Below are 22,765 nucleotides of genomic sequence, written 5' to 3'. Positions count from 1 at the left end.
AACATAGGAAACAAAGCAAATGTTCATAGGTCCAGTCTCTGGGGCTTTCGTCTGATCCTTGTCAACCGCGGGAGAGGTGGTGGTGGGGACGACGGTGCCTTGACAGGCGGGATGGAAGCCTGACTGGTGGTGCAGACCTGCACAAGGCTGCATAGTGTCTTGGCTTCTCGCAGTTTATACATCGCCTGCCTCTTGCAGGGCAGTGTTCCTTCAAGTGGGCGTTGTCGCAGTTCGAGCACGTCATGACGTCGTCGTCCTGACGCTCCGCGCGTCGTCGCACATGCGCAGTGCAGGTGTCGGCCGCTTCGTTATCCCGTTCACATCGCGCATGCGTGGGGCCCCGGGAAAAGCATGCAAAATGGCCGCTTTCATCAATGCTGAGGCGCTGCATCCGGGAGATGGCCTGCACACTCTCTGCCTCGTGGGAGGCAAGTTTCTCATTTTCAGCCGATTTGTACTGGACATAGCGATTTGTGGCGCGCTCATGCACTGTGCATGTTTCATTCGCGACTGGCAGGGTCATATACTTGATTTTCAGTAGCTGCTCTCTCAGAGGATTAGTGTGAACTCCAAAAACGATTTGGTCTCTGATCATGGAGTGAGCAATATCACCAAAGTTGCTGGACAGCGCTAGCATGCGGAGGTTAGTTAAGAAGGAGTTGAAAGATTCATCTTTACCTTGTAGACGCTGTTTGAATATGTAGCGCTCGAAGATTTCATTGGTGCCCACTTCACAGTGACTGTCAAACTTGTCCAGGATGGTCTGAAACTTTGTCTTGTCCTGGCCTTCGGTGAAGTGAAAAGAGTTGAGTTCGATGGGATGATCATCCGCTGTTGAGAGGAGAAGCGCGATCTTCCTTGCATCAGATGCACCCACGAGGTCTGATGCTTCGATGAACAGCAGAAACCTTTGCTTGACTGTCCGCCAGTTGGCACTGAGATTGCCGGAGGTCCTGAGCTGGTGAGGAGCCTGAATCTTCTCCATAGTGCCGGGATACATTCGCTGGTCATCACGGAATGGACTAAGGTAAACCACCTAGATGAAGCAGTCTCCTGGTAGCATGATGTGTTATGTACTCTGGGATAACACAGGCTGCAACTGGATGCAGCTTTATCCAAAAGATACTCCAGACCTTGAAGTTAGTTCCATCTGATTTATTGAACCAGTAGCACCGTTAGCACAGTTCTCTCTGAGTTCGACTCTCTGCTCACCTAAGTGTGGTTACTCTGACTGAACCAGACTAGCTCTTAGCCACGTGCTGGAGGTGTGATACTGTAAATACACCCCGACTCACTCTGTAGATGTTCATCAGTGGAAAGAGGCGGAGTGTGAGTGCCTCGTGCCTTTTATAGTGAGATACCACCCCTGAGTGTCCTGCCTGCTCATTGGTCATATCCTGTTCTCTGTGTTCATTAGCTGCCTGTCTGTGCCTGTCATTATCTGCATAACATGACAGTTTAGTGTGGAATTAGTGAAAACATTCTTCAACAAGCATATTTTAAAAATAATAATAATTGTTACAAGAGCCAACCCGGTTGTCTGCCTCTCTCTAGTGTTTTCAACTCTTTTGCTGTGAGAGGCGAAAGAAGAGAGTTATGAGCGTGAGAAATGAATACTGATGAAATACTGAATAAATACTGAATACCTTTGGGGAGCTTTAAGTTACAGCAGAGTGATGTAAAATGGTGACTCATAAATGCCAGTGTCTTAAATTTGTAACCTCCTTGCATTTGGACTGTCTGCTCCAAAAGAAAACAATTACAATGAATATTAAAACATCAGCTGATTGTATTGTGAAAACATTTTCATTACTGCACTGAGATAGTGATAATGGAGGAGGGAACACAACATGAAAACTGTAGACAAATGGCTTGTTTGCAAAATTTGTTTTTTTAATAAATTCAAACTATTTAATTGCAACTGAATGTGCAATCAGAATTTAGTTGCCTGGACCAGGGATGTGGACCCACGTTACTTGGACAGGTCCCCAGGTGTGTACTGGCGGTCTGCCTGCAGGATCAGGGACCCTCCTGATTGGGCATTCTGTGCCCCACAGAACAGCAGGTGTCTGCAACAACGGTGCCCCTGAGGAAAGATCCACCTCTCAAATTCCGCACCAAATCAAAACATAAGATTCTGAGGAAGCTTTCCACAGGGTGCTGAGAGGATGTTTCCCTCATTGGTGTAGCGAGAGATCGGGGTTTCGATTTCAGAATAAACAGTCTCTCATTTAAGACGAGGAGAAGTTTCTGCTCTCCAAGTCATTCGTCTTTGGAATTCTCTTACACAGAGAGCAGTGTAGGCTGTGTCACTGAATATATTCAAGGTGAGTTAGACAGATTTTTGACCAAAAATGGTAAAGCGAGTGGAGGCAGTAAAGTGAAGGCCATAAACGGATCAGCCATGATCTTATTGAATGACGAAACAGTATGTGGCAGGCCAGGTTCAGCGCGCGGCCGGCGCCATGTTGCAAGGTGCACCGCTGAAGGCCGCCGCCATGCGCCCTCCAGCAGACCGAGGATCGGTGCAGCTTTTGCGCCATTATTTCGGGCGTAAAACGCCACTGTTCCCACGCCGGAGTCAGCACTTAGTCTTCAAATTGGAGAATCCAGCCCCATGAATGGTAAATAATCCACTTTAGAGCACCTCTGTGGATTTTATTTTTAAAAATAGCGCACTTAAAATATCCAGTGAGAAACCTGTACTGTTTAGTGAAAAGTGAACAAAAGAATTAGAGGAGCATCTGTCAAATAGAAAATAAGTTGCTAACATTGGTGTCAATTATTGTTCAGTGTAACAAATACTTGGTTGATACTGAAACCCAAAAAAGTCAAGGGCATACAGGTCTTGATCCATCTCTCAAATGGCCGGAATCCACTGACTTTGATGGCTTGAATTTTTAATTTGAAGATTATACTGCAATTGGAGCTTTATCAATTCTTAAAAAAAATATTTTTTTTTATTATATTTCCATTTCAGAGATCTTGGTAAACAGTGCAAAGGCTGACTTAACTTCAAAAGACACCAACAAGAACACAGCTCTTCACTTGGCATGTAGCAAAGTAAGAACAAGAAAAGGCCGTTTGGTATTTTGCACAATCTTTATTGTGGATTCTATCCAGCAAATTTAATCTTCAGAGATGGCAAACACTAATAAGACTTCCACGTTGATTATTTTCTTCTCAAGCTCCCAACACTAACATGTAAATCTAAAATTTCAGTCTAATACTTTGATCAGTGTTATTCAAAACTGCTCACTTCACATTCGAGAAATTATACTTCTGTGACCCCAATGTAATAACATCCATTGTATTCCAGATTATTTGGCTATCTTTATTTATCCTTATCATTGAATTTTTCAACCTGTTCTTAAGCAGATACTTTGGCAGTGCTTAAGAACAGTACATTCTCGTAATCTCGATCTATCAAAGCTACCCCAAGAGGAAATTTGTGTTCAGTTTAGTTGGCCTTTATTGCAAGGGAGATGGAGTATATAACGAGGGAAGTCTTGCTATAACTGTATAGGCATTGGTGAGACCACACCTACAATAAAGTGTACAGTTTTGGATTCCTTATTTAGCACTTGTTTTGGAGGTACTTTAGAGAAGGTTCACTGGGTTGATTCGTGGGATGAAAGGATTGTCTTTTGAGGAAAGGTTGAGCTGGTTGGGCCTATAGTGATTGGAGTTGAGAAGAATACAAAGTGATCTTATTTAACATGTAAAGTTCTCAGGGTAAAATAAGCAAAATACTACAGATGCTGGAATATGAAACAAAAACAGAATGCTGGGAAAATGCAGCAGGTCTGGCAGCATCTGTAGGGAGCGAAAATGAGTTAACGTTTCGAGTCCATCTGACTCTTCATCAAAACTAAAGAGTGGTAGAAATGTGTTGGATATTAAACTATAGCTTGGAGAGATTGCAACCTTAAGAACACAATTTATATAAAATGATTTGGATGAAGGGACTGAAGGTATGGTTGCTAAATTTTCTGATGACACAAAGGCGGGAAAGTAAGTTCTGAAGAGAACACAAAGTGGCTACAAAGGGATAAAGATAGTTTAAGTGAGTGGGCAAAGATCTTACAAATGAAGTATAATGTGGGAAAATATGAAATTGCTAATTTGGCAGGAAGAATAAAAAAGAACCATTATCTAAGTGGTGAGAAATTACAGAGCTCTGAGATGCATAGGGAGGGATCTGGGTGTTCTAGTGCACAAATCGCAAAAGCAGGTATGCAGGTAAAACAAGTAATTAGAAAATTAGAATGCTATCATTTATTGCAAGGGCAATTGGTTATAAAATTAGGGAAGTTATATTTCAGGTATACAGGGTATTGGTGAGACCACATCTGGAGCACTCTATACCGTATTGACCTCCTTATTTAAGGAAAGAAGCCGGCATTGGAAGCAGTTCACAGAAGGTTCATAAGATTAATGGAATGTCCTTTCAAATTTTAAAAGAAAAATACAGTTTGTGAAGATATGGTTTTCCCAACAACACCACCACCACCATCACCAAGTTCCCCTCCATGTCACACATCATCCTGACTTGGAAATATATTGCTGTCTCTCGGTCAAAAAGCTGGAATTCCCTCCCTAACAGCACTGTGGGTGCATCTAAATCACATTGGCTGCAACAATTCAAAAAGACTGTGCACCACCAACTCCTCACGGACAATTATGGACAGAAAATAAATATTGGCTTTGCTGGAATGCTCCTGCAACATGAAGAAAAAAAAGTTTGATCAAGTGCCATATAGTAGGCTTGTCATGAAGTTGAAAACCATGAAATAAAGGGGAGAGTGGCAGCTTAGATACAAAGCTGGCTGAGTGACAGGAAACAGTGGTGAGTAGTTGTTTAGACTGGAGGAATATATACAATGGGGTTCCCAGGAGCCGGTATTAGGACCAGTATATATTAGTAACCTTGACTTAGGTGTACAATTTCAAAATTTGGAGATGACTCAAAACTTGGATGTATTCAATGTGTGAGGAGGATAGTGATCGACTTCAATAAGACATATAGGCTGGTGTAATGGGGAGATGTGGCAGAGAACTGTGAAGTAATACATTTTGTTAAGACGAAGGAGGTAAGGCAATATAAAATAAAGGATACAATTCTAAATTGGGTGCAAGAACAGAGAGACTTGAAAGTATATATGCACAAATGTTGAAGGTGGCAGGAAGGTTGAGAAAGTGTTTAGTGGTTAAAAAGGCATATGGAATCCTGTGATTTATAAATAGCAGCATTGAGTACAGAAGTAAATCTTTGTAAAAGAAGTAAAACTGGTTTAGTCTCCACTTGGCACCATACTTCAGGAAGATAAAAGAACAAAGAAAATTTACAGCACAGGAACAGGCCCTTCGGCCCTCCCAGCCTGCCCAGATCCTTTATCTAAACCTGTTGCCTATTTTCCAAGGATCTACTTCCCTCTGTTCCCCGCCCGTTCATATATCTGTCTAGATGTATCTTGAATGATGCTATCGTACCCGCCTTGACCACCTCCGCTGGCAAAGCGTTCCAGGCATCCACCACCCTCTGCGTAAAAAACTTTCCATGCACATCTCCCTTAAACTTTCCCCCTCTCACCTTGAAATCGTGACCCCTTGTAATTGACATCCCCACTCTTGGAAAAAGCTTGTTGCTATCCACCCTGTCCATACCTCTCATAATTTTGTAGACCTCAATCAGGTCCCCCACAACCTCCTCCTTTCCAACGAAGACAATCCTAATCTACTCAACCTTTCTTCATAGCTAGCACCCTCCATACCAGGCAACATCCTGGTGAACCTCCTCTGCACCCTCTCTAAACATCCACATCCTTCTGGTAATGTGGTGACCAGAACTGCATGCAGTATTCCAAATGTGGCCTAACCAAAGTCCTGTACAACTGTAACATGACCTGCCGACACTTGTACTCAGTACCCTGTCCGATGAAGGCAAGCATGCTGTATGCCTTCTTGACCACTCTATCGACCTGCGTTGCCACCTTCACGGTACAATGGGCCTGAACTCCCAGATCTCTCTGTACATCAATTTCCCCCAGGACTCTTCCATTGACCGTATAGTCCGCTCTTGAATTAGATCTTCCAAAATACATCACCTCGCATTTGCCTGGATTGAACTCCATCTACCATTTCTCTGCCCAACTCTCCAATCTATCTATATTTTGCTGTATTCTCTGACAGTCCTCCTCGCTATCTGCAACTCCACCAATCTTAGTATCATCTGCAAACTTGCTAATCAGACCACCTATACCTTCATCCAGATCATTTATGTATATCACAAAGAACAGTGGTCTGAGCGCAGAACCCTGTGGAACACCACTAGTCACCTTTCTCCATTTTGAGACACTCCCGTCCACCACTACTCTCTGTCTCCTGTTGCCCAGCCAGTTCTTTATCCATCTTGCTAGTACACCCTGAACCCCATACAACTTCACTTTTTCCATCAACCTGCCATGGGAAACTTTATCAAACGCCTTACTGAAATCCATGTATATGACATCTACAGCCCTTTAGACATGACCTTCCCTGCACAAAACCATGCTGCCTATCACTGATAAGTCTATTTTCTTCCAAATGTGAATAGATCCTATCCCTCAGTATCTTCTCCAACAGTTTGCCTACCACTGACATCAAGCTCACAGGTCTATAATTCCCTGGATTATCCCTGCTACCCTTTTTAAACACAGGGACAACATTAGCAATTCTCCAGTACTCCGGGACCTCACCCGTGCTCAAGGATGCTGCAAAGATATCTGTTAAGGCCCCAGTTATTTCATCCCTCGCTTCCCTCAGTAACCTGGGATAGATCCCATCTGGACCTGGGGACTTGTCCACCTTAATGCTTTTTAGAATACCCAAAACTGCCCCCTTGCTTACATCGATTTGACCTAGAGTATTTAAACATCCATCCCTAGCCTCAACATCCGTCATGTCCCTCTCCTTGGTGAATACCGATGCAAAGTACTCATTAAGCATCTCACCCACTTCTTCTGACTCCACGCATAAATTCCCTCTTTTGTCTTTGAGTGGGCCAATCCTTTCTCCAGTTACTCTCTTGCTCCTTATATACGAATAAAAGGCTTTGGGATTTTCCTTAACCCTGTTAGCCAAAGATATTTAATGACCCCTTTTAGAACTCTTTATTGCGCGTTTGAGATTTGTCCTACGATCATAGAATTTACAGTGCAGAAGGAGGCCATTCGGCCCATCGAGTCTGCACCGGCTCTTGCAAAGAGCACCCTACCCAAGGTCAACACCTCCACCCTATCCCCATAACCCAGTAACCCCACCCAACACTAAGGGCAATTTTGGACACTAAGGGCAATTTATCACGGCCAATCCACCTAACCTGCACATCTTTGGACTGTGGGAGGAAACCGGAGCACCCGGAGGAAACCCACGCACTCACGAGGAGGATGTGCAGACTCCGCATAGACGGTGACCCAAGCCGGAATCGAACCTGGGACCCTGGAGCTGTGAAGCAATTGTGCTATGCACAATGCTGCCGTGCTGCCCCTCCCGATATTCCTCCAAAGCTTCATCAGTTTTAAGTCGCCTAGATTATACCAAACCCTTCAAAGTGGCTGTGGATGCAAGGGATGTGGACGTAGGTGCGGTGCTTCTACAAGGCGACGACGAAGGGCTAGAGCGGCCTGTTAGTTATTTTTCAAAGAAATTGAATTCTCACCAGAAAAAGTATTCGACGATTGAGAAGGAGACTTTGAGTTTGGTGCTGGCTTTGCAACAATTTTACATTAATGTGACCAGCAATCCATCTGACACCATTATATATACGGATCATAATCCTTTGACGTTTTTGGAGCGATTCCGGAATAACGATGGAAGGCTGTTTTGCTGGAGTTTGTTGTTACAGCCATTTCAGGCCGTCAAATGCCTGTTGACAGCCCGCTGTCCACTGGAATTTGTTACGCTTCTTGAGCAAGTCCGTCAGTGGAGCCACCACACTGCTAACATTTGGTACAAATTTCCGGTAAAATCCACTCATACCAAGAAATTGCATTATTTCACGTCGTGTCGAGGGTATCGGAAACTCCCCAATATCCTTCGTTTTCACATCCCGTGGGACCAGTCGACCCTGTCCGATTGTATAGCCAAGGAAAGTGACTTGGGCTTTTCGAAATTCACTTTTGGCTAGGTTTATCACCAAACCCGCCTCCTGAAGTCGATCGAATAACTCCCTCAGATGTTTTAAATGTTCTTTCCGTGTCTGGCTGAAAACTACCAGATCGTCGATGTATATCGCACAATTGGGTAATCCTGAAACAACTGTATTAGTTAACCGTTGAAATGTTGCTGGGGCGTTTTTCATGCCAAATGGCATAACTTTGAACTGGTATATACCATCTGGAGTCACAAAAGCTGAAATCTCTTTCGCCCTTTCAGATAAAGGTACTTGCCAGTAACCTTTCAGTAAATCCACTTTGGAAATAAAAGTGGCTTGTCCCACTTTCTCAATGCAATCTTCCAAACGTGGGACAGGATAAGAGTCCGTTCTTGTAACTGCATTCACCTTTCGATAGTCCACACACAACCATTGGGTACCGTCTGGTTAAGGTACCATCACTATGGGTGAGCTCCATTGGCTGCAACCCACTTCAATTGTGCCATTTTTAAGCATACTCTCAATCTCTCTGTTAACCTGCGCCAATTTTAAAGGATTAAGTCTATATGGATGTTGTTTGATAAGAACAGCATTTCCCACATCTACATCATGTATAGCCATTTTAGTACTTCCCAATTTATCTCTACAGACTTGCCCATGTGATATCAATAACTCTTTCAGGTCAGTTCATTTTTCCTCTGGAAGGTAACTTAACAATTTATCCCAATTTTTAAGAACATCCTCATTTTCCAAGTTAATTTGAGGTATGTCAAATTCAGAGTCATCTGGATTTGGTTCGTCACTTTGAGTTAGAATCATTAAAACCTCCTTTTTCTCTCCTTCCCTTTCAAAGTATCTTTTAAGCATATTCACATGAGTTCTATCTGGTATTTTTACCACATAATTCACTTCACTTAATTTCCTTTCAATCTGATACGGTCCACAAAACCTAGCTGTGGACAAAAGGCTCCCTTACCACTGGTAACAACACAAAAACTTTATCTTTTTTTTTTTAAATTTAGAGTACCCAATTCATTTTTTCCAATTTAAGGGGCAATTTAGCATGGCCAATCCACCTACCCTGCACATCTTTGGGTTGTGGGGGTGAAACCCACGCAAACACGGGGAGAATGTGCAAACTCCACACGGACAGTGACCCAGAGCCAGGATTGAACCTGGGACCTCAGCGCCGTGAGGCAGCAATGCTAACCACTGTGCCACCATGCTGCCCCTACAAAAACTTTATCCGCACTGGCAAAGCTACGAACTTTGGATTTCTTGTCCGCTACCCGTTTCATCACATTTTGTACAACTTTCAAATGTTGTCTAGCCAATTCACCTGCTTTATTTAATTGTTCCCTAAAATTTGACACGTAATCCAATAGTGTAATTTCCGATTGCTCACCCACCAATCTTTCCTTAATCAATTTAAGTGGTCCTCTTACCTCATGACCAAAAATTAGTTCAAAAGGACTACATTTGGTAGACTCATTAGGTGCATCCCGAATTGCAAACCATACAAATGGAATTCCTTTATCCCAAACCTCTGGATAATCTTGACAATACGCCCTCAACATTGTCTTTAATATCTGATGCCACCTTTCTAATGCTCCCTGCGATTCCGGATGGTGCGCAGTTGATTTATATTGTTTTATTCCTAAACTATCCATGACTTCTTTGAATAACTTTGAAGTAAAATTTGTTCCTTGATCCGATTGAATTTCTGTGGGTAGTCCATATCTAGTAAAGAATTTAAGTAACTCCTCCACAATCCTTTTAGCTGTTATATTACGTACTGGAATGGCCTCTGGAAACCTAGTAGACACATCCATTACAGTCAAAACATATTGATTCCCACTTTTTGTTTTAGGAAGCGGTCATACACAATCGATTAGGACCCTTGTAAAAGGTTCCTCACATGCTGGAATGGGTATTAAGGGCGCTGGTTTTATCACTGCTTGAGGTTTCCCTATTACTTGACATGTGTGACATGATTGACAAAATTTAACGACATCTTTATGTAGTCCAGGCCAATAAAAATGTTTCTGGATTTTAGCTTGAGTTTTCCTTATTCCCAAATGATCTCCCACTGGTACCTCGCGCAATTCGCAACACCGCATTTCTATACCCTACCGGCAATACTACTTGATGAACTTCTGCCCACTTTTCATCCGCCTGCATATGTACAGGTCTCCATTTTCTCATCAAGACATCATTTTTATGGTAATAACACTCTGGTATACTCTCAGATTCCTCTTCCGTATATGCTTTCTGATACATCCGTTTTATTTCTACATCTTTCTGTTGTAACTCCGCCAATTTTCCTGAACTAAAAATATCTGCCTCATCCTCCACCTGTTCTTGTTCTTTTTCAACCATCTGATCAAAAATCGTTTCTGATAATTGCACCTCAACTTCATCTTCACTCTTTGATTTCTCCTCTTGTCTTAACCTGTGACTTTGCGACCTTGTTTCTACACAATCCGGAAAAATCCCAGGATATTCGTCCTTCAACACTTCAGTTGTCTGATTTTCCACTGGCTTATCAACCACAGTAGGCATCACTCCCACCTGCGGTCCAGCTATATCATTACCCAAGATAAACTGTATTCCTGGACAAGATAGTTTATCTATTACTCCTACTACCACTTCACCACTCTTCACTGGACTTTCCAACCTTACCTTATATAATGGAACGCTACTCCTCTCACCCTGAATTCCACATATCACCACCTTTTCTGGCAACATTCTTCCCAAACTACATAATTCCTCATCTCTTACCATTAAAGATTGACTAGCCCCTGTATCTCTTAAAATTGTGACTTATTTACCTGCTCCTCCTGATACACATGAGTAAACTTTACCCACACAAGTAAATTCTTTAAATACATCTGCCACCTTCTTAACACCTACTTCTTGAACAGGCTGTACAATCGTTTGCACCTCCTTCGCTTCCCTTGGGCTTTCCTTTACCACTTTAACAAACCCCACTGTCTTATCCTGTTTTACCACATCAGCCTTCCCAGTGCTTTTCTTCAACCACCAACACTGTGACTTTACATGGCCTAGTTTATTACAGTGAAAACATTTGAAACTTTTCATTTCTTTTCCACCCTCCTGGATTTCTTTTTTAATCTGAGGTACACTCTCTTTATTGTCTCCCATCAGATCACCTTTACCTTTACCACTTGAGTATTTCTCATGTCTCCAGTTTCTATCCCTCACCGGCTGAAACTGATGTCGGAAACCAATCTTTGATGTGTGAACTAATTCATAATCATCTGCCATTTCCGCTGCTAATCTCACAGTTTTAACCCTCTGCTCTTCCACATGGGTTCTCACTACATCAGGAATTGAATTTTTAAACTCCTCCAAAAGTATAATTTCTCTGAGAGCTTCATACGTTTGGTCTATTTTCAAAGCCCTTATCCACCTGTCAAAATTACTCTGTTTGAGCCTTTAAAACTCCATGTATGTTTGACCAAATTCTTTCCTTAAATTTCTAAAGCTTTGTCTGTAAGCTTCAGGCACTAGCTCATATGCACTTAAAATGGATTTCTTCATCTCCTCATACGTTCCAGCTACCTGCTCCGGTAGTGATGCAAACACTTCACTAGCTCTACCTACCAGCTTTGTTTGAATCAATAGCACCCACATGTCCTGTGGCCATTCCATTTGTTTAGCTACCTTCTCAAATGAAATGGAAAAGGCCTCCACTTCCTTCTCGTCAAACCTGGGCAATGCATGGACATATTTAAATAGATTCCCACCAAGCCTTCGACTATGACGCTCTGTCTCATTATCCTCATCCATCTCCAACTGTACGTTTCCCTTTACGTCTGCCAATTTTAACTGTTTGTCATGTTTCATGGCCAATTTCTGAACTTCAAACTCTCTCTCTTTATCTTTTTCCCTGATCTGTATCTCCCTTTCTTTTTCTTTTTGTTCTGCTAGGGCTATTCTTTCTCTTCTCCTTTCTTCTCTCTTCTTTTCTTTTTCCTCTCTCTCTCTCTTTCTTTTTCCTTTCTCTCTTTCTCTTTCTTTTTCCTCTCTCTCTTTCTCCTCTCTCTTTCTCTTTCTTTTTCCTCTCTCACTCTCGTATGCCAGCTGCTTTAATTCTTTCTCATGTTCCATTTGTTTAATTTGCAGCTGAATTTTTGCCATTTCCAATGAGTCAAACTCTATTTCAGGCAATTTTAAATGCTTAACCACCGCCATAATTACCTCATCTTTTTGCATTTTGTCAGGTAATGTAAACTGCAATGTTCTTGCCAAATCTAACAGTCTGCTTTTCGTTTCTGTCCGTAAAGTACTACGTGTGACATTCTCCACCCCCAAAAACTTCTGAGCCTCTGAAAGAGCCATTGTTCACAACACTCTCCCCACTTAAACTAAAATAACACACTGGAAAAGCAACAATCCTTCACTGTCTTTAAGTTCACAAAAGCCAATCCAATAGAGATAGACTTTTATCCCCCTCGGGCCCCCAATTGTTATGGACGAGGCATTTTCAGAACCCCAAAATGTATCATGGAGTTCAACCAACCTCTCCCTTTAATGGATTTGTTGCTTTTCTCAACACATGGCTTTTTCCCTAGGTGTGGGATTACAATTATGGACACGTGGGTTTTTAAACACAAAACACTGTTTATTCCATGAACTCAACTTAACATCTTAAATAAACATTGGATCTCTTAACACCCCTTACTTCAAAGATAACTCAGAAAATATTGCAACAGTAAATATTTCCTTAAAATGTTCCTTCAAACTTCCAAGAGACTTAACACCTTTAAACAAAATCACATCAGGTTAAAGGCTTCACTATTACAAGTTTAAATCACCCAAATGATCCAGAGATACTCTTTCATGGGAGAGATCCAGCTCACTGCAAAACACAAACACACACCCAGCTATTTTCAAAACTTGTAGCTCTCTGGAAACACACAGACACACACAAACTACTTTCTAAACTGAAACTAAAAACCTGCAAAATTAAACTGCAAAATGTCTGACCTGACCTCAGCCACACCCACTCTCTGACATCACTGTTTTCTTAAAGGTACATTGCTTAAACATCCATATCTTAAAAGTACTCTCACATGACAGCGGGTTGAGGGATGTCAATTGTGAGGATGGATTGTAGAAGCCTGGCTCATTCTCCTTGGAGAAGAGAAAGTTGAGAAAATATTTGATTCAAAATCATAAGGGAATTATACAGAATAGATGGAGAGAACCTGTTCCCTTTCGCAGATGGGTTGAGAACCAGAGACACCAATTTAAAGTGATCAGCAAAAAGCACCAGTGACGTGAGGAAAATGTCTTTTACTAGCAAGTGGTTATGATCTGGAATATGCTACCTGATTGTTTGGTGAAGGCAGATTCAATCTGACAGGAGATATTTTTGTTTTTGTTTTGTGTATGAATGTAATTTAAATGCATTATTTCACACGTGCAGAGGATGTTACCCCAATCATGTTGTTGAGGAATTTTTCACTATCCTTTCATTCGAACTATTTAATGTTCAAGTAATGTCATTTTTAAAAGAAAATATTTTATTGAGGCATTTATAATTTTAACAATTTTAAACATCAGGTTTCAGCAAGAACAAAACAATATGCCCCCCCACCCCGTGACAAACCCCAGCCAACATGGCTTATACAAACAGTACCACCTTCCCCCAGCCCCCATTCCACTGGTTCTCCTGCCCTTACTCGCCCCCCCCCCCACACTTTTTTTTTTTAGAAAATATTTTATTGGAGCATTTGTAATTTTCAAAGTTTAACACATTAACATTTCTTAAACAACCGCGTGGGCCGACACACGCAAAAAATCTAAAAAACGATGTCCCCTACTGCCCATGCCCTATGCCCTAATTACCCGTATACTGGGTTCCCTGTCCTTGTCGAACACTGCCATGCCTCCTATTTTCTTCAACCTCCCCTCCCCTTACTGCTGACGTTCAATTTTCTTTGAAGAAGCTGATGAACGGTTGCCATCTCTGGGCGAACCCCTGAGTTGATCCTCTCAAGGCGAACTTGATTTTTTTCCAGGCTGAGAAACCCTGCCATATCGCTGACCCACACACCTGACTTCGGGGGCTCCGAGTCCCTCCATCCCAGCAAAATCCGTCTCCGGGCCACCAGGGAGAAGAAGGCCAGGACATAGGCCTCCCTCCCCCCTTGGCCCCTGGATCATCTGATACCCCAAATATTGCCAGTTCTGGACTCTGAGTTACCCTCCCTTCCAGGACTTCTGACATAACGTCCGCAAATCCCTGCCAGAATCCCCTCAACTTCGGACATGCCCAGAACATATGTACATCGTTAGCCGGGCTACCGCCACACCGCCCACATCTGTCCTCCACCTCGTCAAAGAACCTGCTCATCCAGGCTACCGTCATGTGGGCCCTGTGGACCACTTTGAACTGGATCAGGCTAAGTCTGGCACAGACGAGGATGAATTGACTCTCTTCAAGACTTTTTCCCACTTTTCCACTTCCAGCTCTCTTCCCAGCTCCTCTTCCCACTTCCGCTTCACCTCCCTGATCGGGGCCCCCTCCCACTCCATCAACTCCTTGTATATCTCCAAAATCCTCCCGTCTCCAACCCCAGTTTTTGACATCACCTTATCCTGTAGGCACGGAGAGCTAGGAACCTGCCTTCGTACAAAGTCCCGGACCTGAAGGTATCAAAACCAATTCCCGCCCAATAGCTCAAACTCCTCCTCTAGTACCTTCAAGGTCGGAAAGCCTTCCTGGATAAATAAATCCCCAAATCTCTCGATCCCTGCCTGCTGCCACCTCCTGAAGCCCCCATCCAGCCTCCCCGGGACAAACCAGTGATTGTTACAAATCGGAGACCACACTGACATCCCCTCCAATCCCATGTGCTGCCTCCATTGCCCTCACACATTTTGGGCTGCCACCACCACAGGGCTTGCAGAGTACCGAGCCGGCGAGAATGGCAGGGGTGCCTTTAGTAAAGACTCCAAACCCGTACCCTTACAGGATGCCGCTTCCACTTGCTCCCAGGCCGACCACTCCCCCACTACCCACTTCCTGACCATCTATATGTTGACCGCCCAGTAATAATTCATAAAGCTCGGGAGGGCCAGGCCCCCCTCTCTGCGGCCCCGGTCCAGGAGTGCCCTCTTTACTCTCGGAGTTTTCCCCGCCCACACAAAACCTGTAATCGCCATGTTTATTTTTCTAAAAAAAGCCTTTGGGACAAATATCGGAACGCATTGAAAAAAGCAACGCAGTCTTGGGAGGACTGTCATTTTCACCGTCTGGACCCTTCCCGCTAGCGTCGGCGGGAGCATGTCCCATCTGTGGAAATCCCTTTTCATTTGGTCGACCGCTTTGCCCAGATTTAACTTGTGGAGCTCGCCCCACTCTTTAGCCACTTGAATCCCTAAATATCTAAAACTCCCATCCACTACTTTAAAAGGTAACTCCCTCAGTCTCCTTTCATGCCTCCGTGCTTGGATCACAAACATCTCACTCTCTCCCATATTCATCTTGTAGCCTGAAAATCGGCCAAATTCTCCTAGTACCTCCATGATTTTGGTCATCCCTCCCACTGGGAGCAGCAAGTCATCCGCATAGGGAGAAACCCTGTGCTTCACCCCCCCCCCCCCCCCCCATCTCCTGCCATGCACTTGATGCTCTAAGGGCCATTGCTAAAGGCTATATGGCCAGTGCAAACAGTAATGGGGATAGCGGGCATCCGTGCCTTGTCCCTCTCCCGAGATTAGAATATTCTGACCGCGTTCGGTTGGTTCTCACATTTGCCACCGGGGCCTGATATAACAGCTGGATCCAATCCACAAATCCCTGCCAGAACTCAAACCTGCCTAAAATATCCCATAAGTATGTCCACTCCACCCGGTCGAAAGACTTCTCCACGTCCATGGCTACTACCACCTCAGCCTCACGGCCCTCAGCTGGCATTATTATAACATTAAGAAGCCGTCTAATATTGGACGTCAGGTGCCTGCCCTCACAAATCCCGTCTGATCCTCGCCTATTACCTCCGGTACACAGTGCCCTATTCTGGTGGCCAAGATCTTTGCCAGTAATTTAGCATCTACATTTAAAAGGGAAATTGGTCTGTAGGGTCCACAGCTCTCCGGGTCCTTCTCTCGCTTCAGGATGAGAGAGATTGATGCCTGTGATAGCGTTGGGGGAAGCACTCCCAACTCCTTGAAGCCTTAAGTAACAGCAGTCCCACAGCTTCCCCAGAGTGAACTGGTGTTTGTCACATATCGGTGCCCACACCGACGCCCCTTCAACCCCATATGCTGCCTCCACTGTCCCTACACCCTCCGGGCTACCACTACTACCAGGCTTGTGGAGTACCTGTCCAGCGAGAATGGCAGACGTGTCGTTAACAGTGTCCACAAACTCATGCCCCTATATGAGACCACCTCCACCCACTCCCAAAATGGCCCCTCCTCCACTACCCACTTCCTGACCATTGCAATATTCGCCGCTCAATAATAATTTCTAAAATTCGTAAGAGTTGCTCCCCCCCACCTCACACGCCGCCACGCCCCCGCTCCAGCAGTACCTTCTTCACCCATGGGATTTTACCTGCCCAAACAAATCCCAAGATCACCATATTTATTTTTTTAAAGAATGCCTTGGGGATAAAAATTGGAAGACTCCGAAAGACGAACAAACACCTTGGAAGATTGTCATTTTCACTGTCTGTACCCGCCCCGCCAATGACAATGGGAGCGCATCCCACCTCCGAAAGTTCCCCCTCTGTTCTATCAACCAACCCAGATTCAGTTTATGCAGCTGCTCCCACTCCCGCGCCACCTGAATACCCAAATACCAAAAGCTCCCCACCAGCACCTTGAACAGCATCTCACCCAATCTTATTTCCCCCCCCCCCGTACTATCCCCTGCCAGACCCTCGACGGCTCTAGGGCAAACAGCAGTGGGGAAAGTGGGCACCCCTGCCTCGTTCCTCGGTGTAACCTAAAATAATCTGACCTCACCTGGTTCGTCTGCACACTCGCCACCGGTGCCTGATACAACACTTGGACCCAGTCCACAAATCTCTGCCCAAATTCAAACCACCCCACGACCTCCCACAGGTATTCCCACTCCACTCAATCAAAGATTTCTCTGCCTTGCGTCCCTCTGCAGGCATCATGATCACATTAAGTAACCTCCTGATGTTGGCCGCCAGATGCCTCCCCTTAACGAACCCCGTCTGGTCCTCCCCCATTACCCTTGGCACACAGTCCTCGAACCTCGAGGCCAAGATCTTCGCCAGTAGTTTGGCATCTACATTTAGCAGGGAAACAGGTTTACATGATCCACATTGTTCCGGATCCTCAGCTCGCTTTAGAATGAGGGAGACTGACGCGTGTGACATCGGGGGGGGGGGGGGGGGGGGGGGGGGGGTACTCCCAGCTCCTTTGCCTCATTGAAGGCCTGACCAACAGCGGTCCCAATACTCCAGAGAACTTCTTGTAGAATTCCACCGGGTACCCGACCGGACCCGGGGCCTTACCCGATTGCATCGCCTCGAGCCCCTCCACTAGTTCTACCAGCCCAATTGGGGCCCCCAGGCCCTTCACCAACTCCTCAATCATCTTCGGGAAATCCATTTTTCCAGAAACCGCCTCATCCCCATCTCCCCGGCTGGGGGTTCCGACTCGTATAACTTACGATAGAAGTCCCTAAACACCGAGTTCACCCTCGCTGGGTCCAAGACCGTATTCCCACCTGTGTCCTTCACTTTCCCAATCTCCCTCGCCGCATCCTGCTTCCTCAACTGCTGCGCTAGCATACTGCTCGCATTCTCCCCAAACTCATATGCCGTTCCTCCCACCCTTCTCAACTGCCCCACCGCCTTACTCGTAGATAATAGCCCAAACTCCATCTGCAGCCTCTGCCATTCCTTTAGCAGCCCCGCCTCCAGGGGCTTCGCATATCTCTTGTCCACCTGCAGGAATTCCTCACTAGCCCCTCTATCTCTGCCCACTCTGCCTTCTCCCTGTGTGCCCGAATCAAAATAAACTCCCCCCTGACCACTGTCTTCAGTGCCACTCAAACTGTACCTGCTGTAACCTCTCCCATTAATCTCCACATATCCCAGGTTGACCTTCCTCACCCGCTCACACACCTCTTCTTCCTCCTTCACCAACAGTCCCACATCCAGCCTCCATTGCGGGCGCTGGGCCCCACTTTGCTCACTCGTAGGTCCATCCAGTGCGGGGCATGGTCCGACACCACTATTGCCGAATACGCGATATCAACCACCCCTGCCAACAACGTCTTGTCAAACACGAAAAAGTATATTTGGGAGTACACCTTGTGCACATGCGAGTAAAATAAAAATTATTTTGTCCTCGGTCTCCAAATTCTCCATGGATCCCGCTCCCCCCCCCCTTCCCTCTCCCATGTACCCCATGAACTCCCTTAGCTGTTGCTGACACCCTTCCCCGACCTCCATCGGTCCAATCTCGGATCCAGGACCGTATTGAGGTCCCCCTTCATAATTAACCGAAGAGCATCCAGGTCAGGGATCCTCCCCAGCACCCGCCTCTTAAATTCAACATCATCCCAATTTGGGGCACAGATGTTCACTAACACCATCGGCATCCTCTCCAGGTTTCTGCTCACCATAGTATCCCCAGAGACTGCCACAATACTTCCCACTTCAAACGCCACCCACTTATTGATCAAACTTGCCACTCCCTTCGTTTTAAAGTCCAATCCCGAATGAAATACTTGCCGAACCCATCCCTTCCTCAGTCTTGTCTGGTCCCCCACTAGGTGGGTCTCTTGTAGCATGACCACATTCGCCTTTAATCTTTTTAAATGTGAACACAGGGTCGCCTCCCACCTGCTCCCGCTGATCAACCACAGTCCCTCTTGAGCCAGTCTCCAGTCCGCGTCCCACACCTCCTCAGGCCTGCCCTTGGGCACCCACCGTCATCGACTCTCCTCCCATTACATTTTAACAGTCCTACTCCTGTCAGCAGAATTTCCCCTCCCCCAACAATAATCCCTACCCATATCCCCCACTTATCTTCTGCTCACCCCCCCCCCCCCCCCCCCCCCCCCCCACTGTGCTTCCGTGAACTAGCCCGCCCAGCTAGCCTGCAGCCCCCGCACATGGCACCTGGCATGCTACCCCCCACTGATTCCCCCCTCCCCGCTCAATCATCCTGCTAGTGCAAACAGAAACAACCCCTCCCCAAGCCCAATCGAAGAGATCAATCCCCCATCTTCCAACAACGAACAAAAGCAAACTTGATGCCGAACAATGGGCCCAAACACAAATTAAACGCAGTGCCAAAGCATCTCCACCAAAGTTCAAAGTCCACCTTCTCCTGCCAGTCCATTATCTCTGATAAATTCTTATCGCCTCCTTCGACCTCCCGGCCTTCGTAGGTCACCCATAGACGTGCTGGGTACAACATCCCAAACTTCACCCCCTTCTTGGCCTTATTAAAACTCACTCTCCACTTGGCCAGTTCTGCGCCCAGGTCCTGATATATTCGAAGTTCACTGCACTCCCAGGTGCAGTGCCTCGTCTCCTGGCCCACCTCATGACCCGCTCCGTGTCCAGGAAATGATGCAATCGCACCACTATCGCCCTCGGCGGCTCGTTCTCCTGGGGCTTCCTCATTAGCATGCTATGCACTCGATCCACCTCCAGAGGCCGTGCGAATGCTCCCTCTTCCAGCAGCTTCTCCAGCATCCTCCCCACATACGCGCCAGCGTCGACTCCTTCACTTCCCTCCGGCATGCCCACAAGCCTAATATTCTGCATTCGTGACCGGTTCTCCAGGTCCGCCACTTTCTCCTGGAGCCGCCTCTGCTGATCCCGCATCAGCCTCATCTCCACTGCCATCGAGGCAAACTGCTCCTCATGTTCCCCGCTACCTACTCCATCTTCTGGATCGCCTGACCCTGGGCTTCCAGCCTCGCCTCCACGCGGTCGATCAGCGCCTTAATCAAATCCACTTCCCGGGCCAGGTCCTCCAGATTCTCCTTGCGTTGCTGGGTGAACTTCTTGTTCAGGAAGCCCACCAGCTGCTCTGTTGACCACTGAGCCGGCAGGGCCGCTCCCTAACCCTCCGCCATCTCCATGTGTGTCGCAGGCACCGCACCAACCTTTGCACTCTGTTCCCCTCTTTTGCAACCACTTCTGGCCCTCAGCTCCATTCACTAGTGGGTCAATCTCTTCTACTAACTCTCCTGCACCTTTTTGCCTCCTCACATCCACCCGTTAACTGGGGAAAAGGTCCGAAAAAAACACCACGTTAGGAGCCACCAAATGTGCAACCACTCACACCATGACCGGAAGTCAGTAATGTCATTTTTGATACATTGTTATTTTATAGATTTGTTTTTCTCAACTTTTTGATTTGGATTGGATTAGATTTATATTGTCACGTGTACCGAGGTACACAGAACAGTACTCCATACATGAAAAGAAAATACATAGTGCAAACACTAACTACACAATGTAAATACATAGCCACAGGCATCGAATGAAGCATACAGGAGTGTAGCACTACTCCGTAGAGAAGATGTGTGAAGAGATCAGATCAGTCCAGAAGAGGGTCGTTTAGGAGTCTGGTTACAGCGGGGCAGAAGCTGCATGTTCTCAGACTTTTGTATCTCCTGCCCAATGGCAGAAGTCGGAAGAGTTAATAATCCGGGTGGGAGGGGTCTTTGATTATGCTGCCTGCATTTCCACAGCAGCGGAGGTACAGACAGGGTCAATGGATGGGAGGCAGGTTCAGGTGATGGACTGGGCGGTATTCACGACTCTGTAGTTTCTTACGGTCTTGGGACGAACAGTTGCCATACCAGAGTGGTATGCAGCCAGATAGGATACTTTTAATGGTGCATCTGTAAAAGTTGGTGGGAGTCAATGTGGACATGCAGAATTTCCTTAGTTTCCTGAGGAAGTATCTGCACTGTTGTGCTAAATGGTTCTAAAATGTAGGGCAGCACGGTGGCGCAGTGGTTAGCACTGCTACCTCATGCGCCCCGGTCCCTGGTTCGTTCCTGGCTCTGGGTCACTCCGTGTGGCGTTTGCATGGGTATCACCCCCAAAACCTAAAGATGCGCAGGGTAGGTGGATTGTCCACGCTAAATTGCCCCTTAATTGGAAAAATGTATTGGATACTCTAAAAAAAAAAAAAAAAAAAAAATGTTTTAATGTGAGAGAAGGTGCAATCTATCGGTCTTGTCGTGCTCAACTCCAAATGCGATGATGCCCCTCATGAGATTTACCGGCCTTGTCACGTCTTGCGAGATCTCGTGAGATCTTGCGAGGCGTCGCAATCTGGATCCCGCCCATTGAGGTCAGAATGCAGATTTGCATATTCAAGTGAGCAGTTGGTCTCACTTGAATATGTTTACGCCGGATCTACCCAGCACCAGAATCGAACGGTTTTGCCTCAGAGAACCTTAGCGGTGCCATTTAGCACTGGTTTCCACAAACGTGGACTATGCATACCGGCACTTGTGGGGGTCTTCCAGATGATCTGGGCCCCCCTGGGTGGTCAGGTTCTGAGCAGGGGGTTACCCTGGCACACTCAATGCCACCAGGGCATCATGGCACTGCTGGCCTGGCACCATTGAAGGGTGCCCAAGTGGTACTACCAGGCTGGCAGGGGCACTGCCAGGGTACCAGACTGACAATGGCAAGGTGCTCAAGTGGCATCTTGCCTGTGCTGGGGATCAGGCCCGGGGTTGCCCTTTTGGGGTGGGGTGTGGGAGGCTCGATGACCCCCTAAATGATGACTTGGTGTGCTGGAGGGGGGGCGGTGTCCGGAGGCCATGGTGGAGTGGTCCAGAGATCGGGATGCCATCTCTTCCTGCACTGGTGAGCGGAGCTCGTTAGTGCAGAAAATAAAACTAATTGAGGCCTCGGCGGGGCGTTCCTTGTCGAGGCCCAGAAATGAAACATTCTCGTTTAATAGCGGGGTCGTTCTCGGCACTGCAAGCACCAGGAGACACCCGGTTAAACGCGCCTGACACGGGACTCTCTTTCATTTCCATTATATCCCGCCCAGAATCTTGAAGTTGTTACTGAGCCGAGCAATCTGGGGAAAAAGATTTATATTTGAAGGAATACCTGTTTTAACCTCTACCAGTGTTACTTGTCTCAATTAGATGGAGTTGTCACTTTTTCAGTTTTCCATTCATATCAGTTTTTAAATTACATTATCATGAATGAATATATATTTTTAAAAGGGTGTTTCTGGTGCGATTCTCTTTCAAGATTTAAGCTATTAAGTCACAGTAGAGATGTTTCTGACAGCATGGATGGAATAGAAACATTCCTACATTATTGGAACTGACAGTATTTGGACGTCGACAACAACTGTTCTGAATGAATTAGCTAATTAATATAGTTTGAGTCTATTTTTAGAAAACTATTTAAATATGAATTTCTTATTTCAGTTGGACCTTCAGGTTTGATATATTGCAAAATTAGAAATTGGTCGCAGTTAAAATTTTGCTTATTCTTGTCTTGATAGCTTTGTGGGAATGAAATGTTGATCTAATCCTCCTATGTCAGTTCCAAATACTACGTACAAAAGCCAAATTACCATAGTATAAGTGTTATGGTTCAGATTTGAGCC

General features: G+C 45.7%; 1 protein-coding gene across 13 annotated transcripts in view; it reads left to right on the top strand.

Annotated features, from left to right (window-relative positions):
- LOC140392940 (serine/threonine-protein phosphatase 6 regulatory ankyrin repeat subunit C-like) overlaps window positions 1–22,765 on the top strand; it is a 361,058-nt gene that overhangs the window by 309,534 nt on the left and 28,759 nt on the right. For 12 of the 13 annotated variants that reach the window (XM_072478798.1, XM_072478764.1, XM_072478782.1 and 9 more), the window contains one exon: window positions 2,981–3,063. The exons of the other annotated variant lie outside the window; for it this stretch is intronic. In XM_072478798.1, coding sequence (XP_072334899.1) covers window positions 2,981–3,063 — 83 coding nt within the window. The remainder of the gene's footprint in view (window positions 1–2,980; window positions 3,064–22,765) is intronic. 13 annotated transcript variants of the gene reach the window in all.

Source organism: Scyliorhinus torazame, chromosome 2 (assembly GCF_047496885.1).
Source record: "Scyliorhinus torazame isolate Kashiwa2021f chromosome 2, sScyTor2.1, whole genome shotgun sequence".
In the NCBI taxonomy this organism is placed as follows: Eukaryota; Metazoa; Chordata; class Chondrichthyes; order Carcharhiniformes; family Scyliorhinidae; genus Scyliorhinus; species Scyliorhinus torazame.
Note: the sequence above shows the minus strand (reverse complement) of the source record. Positions and strands in the feature narration are given on the sequence as shown.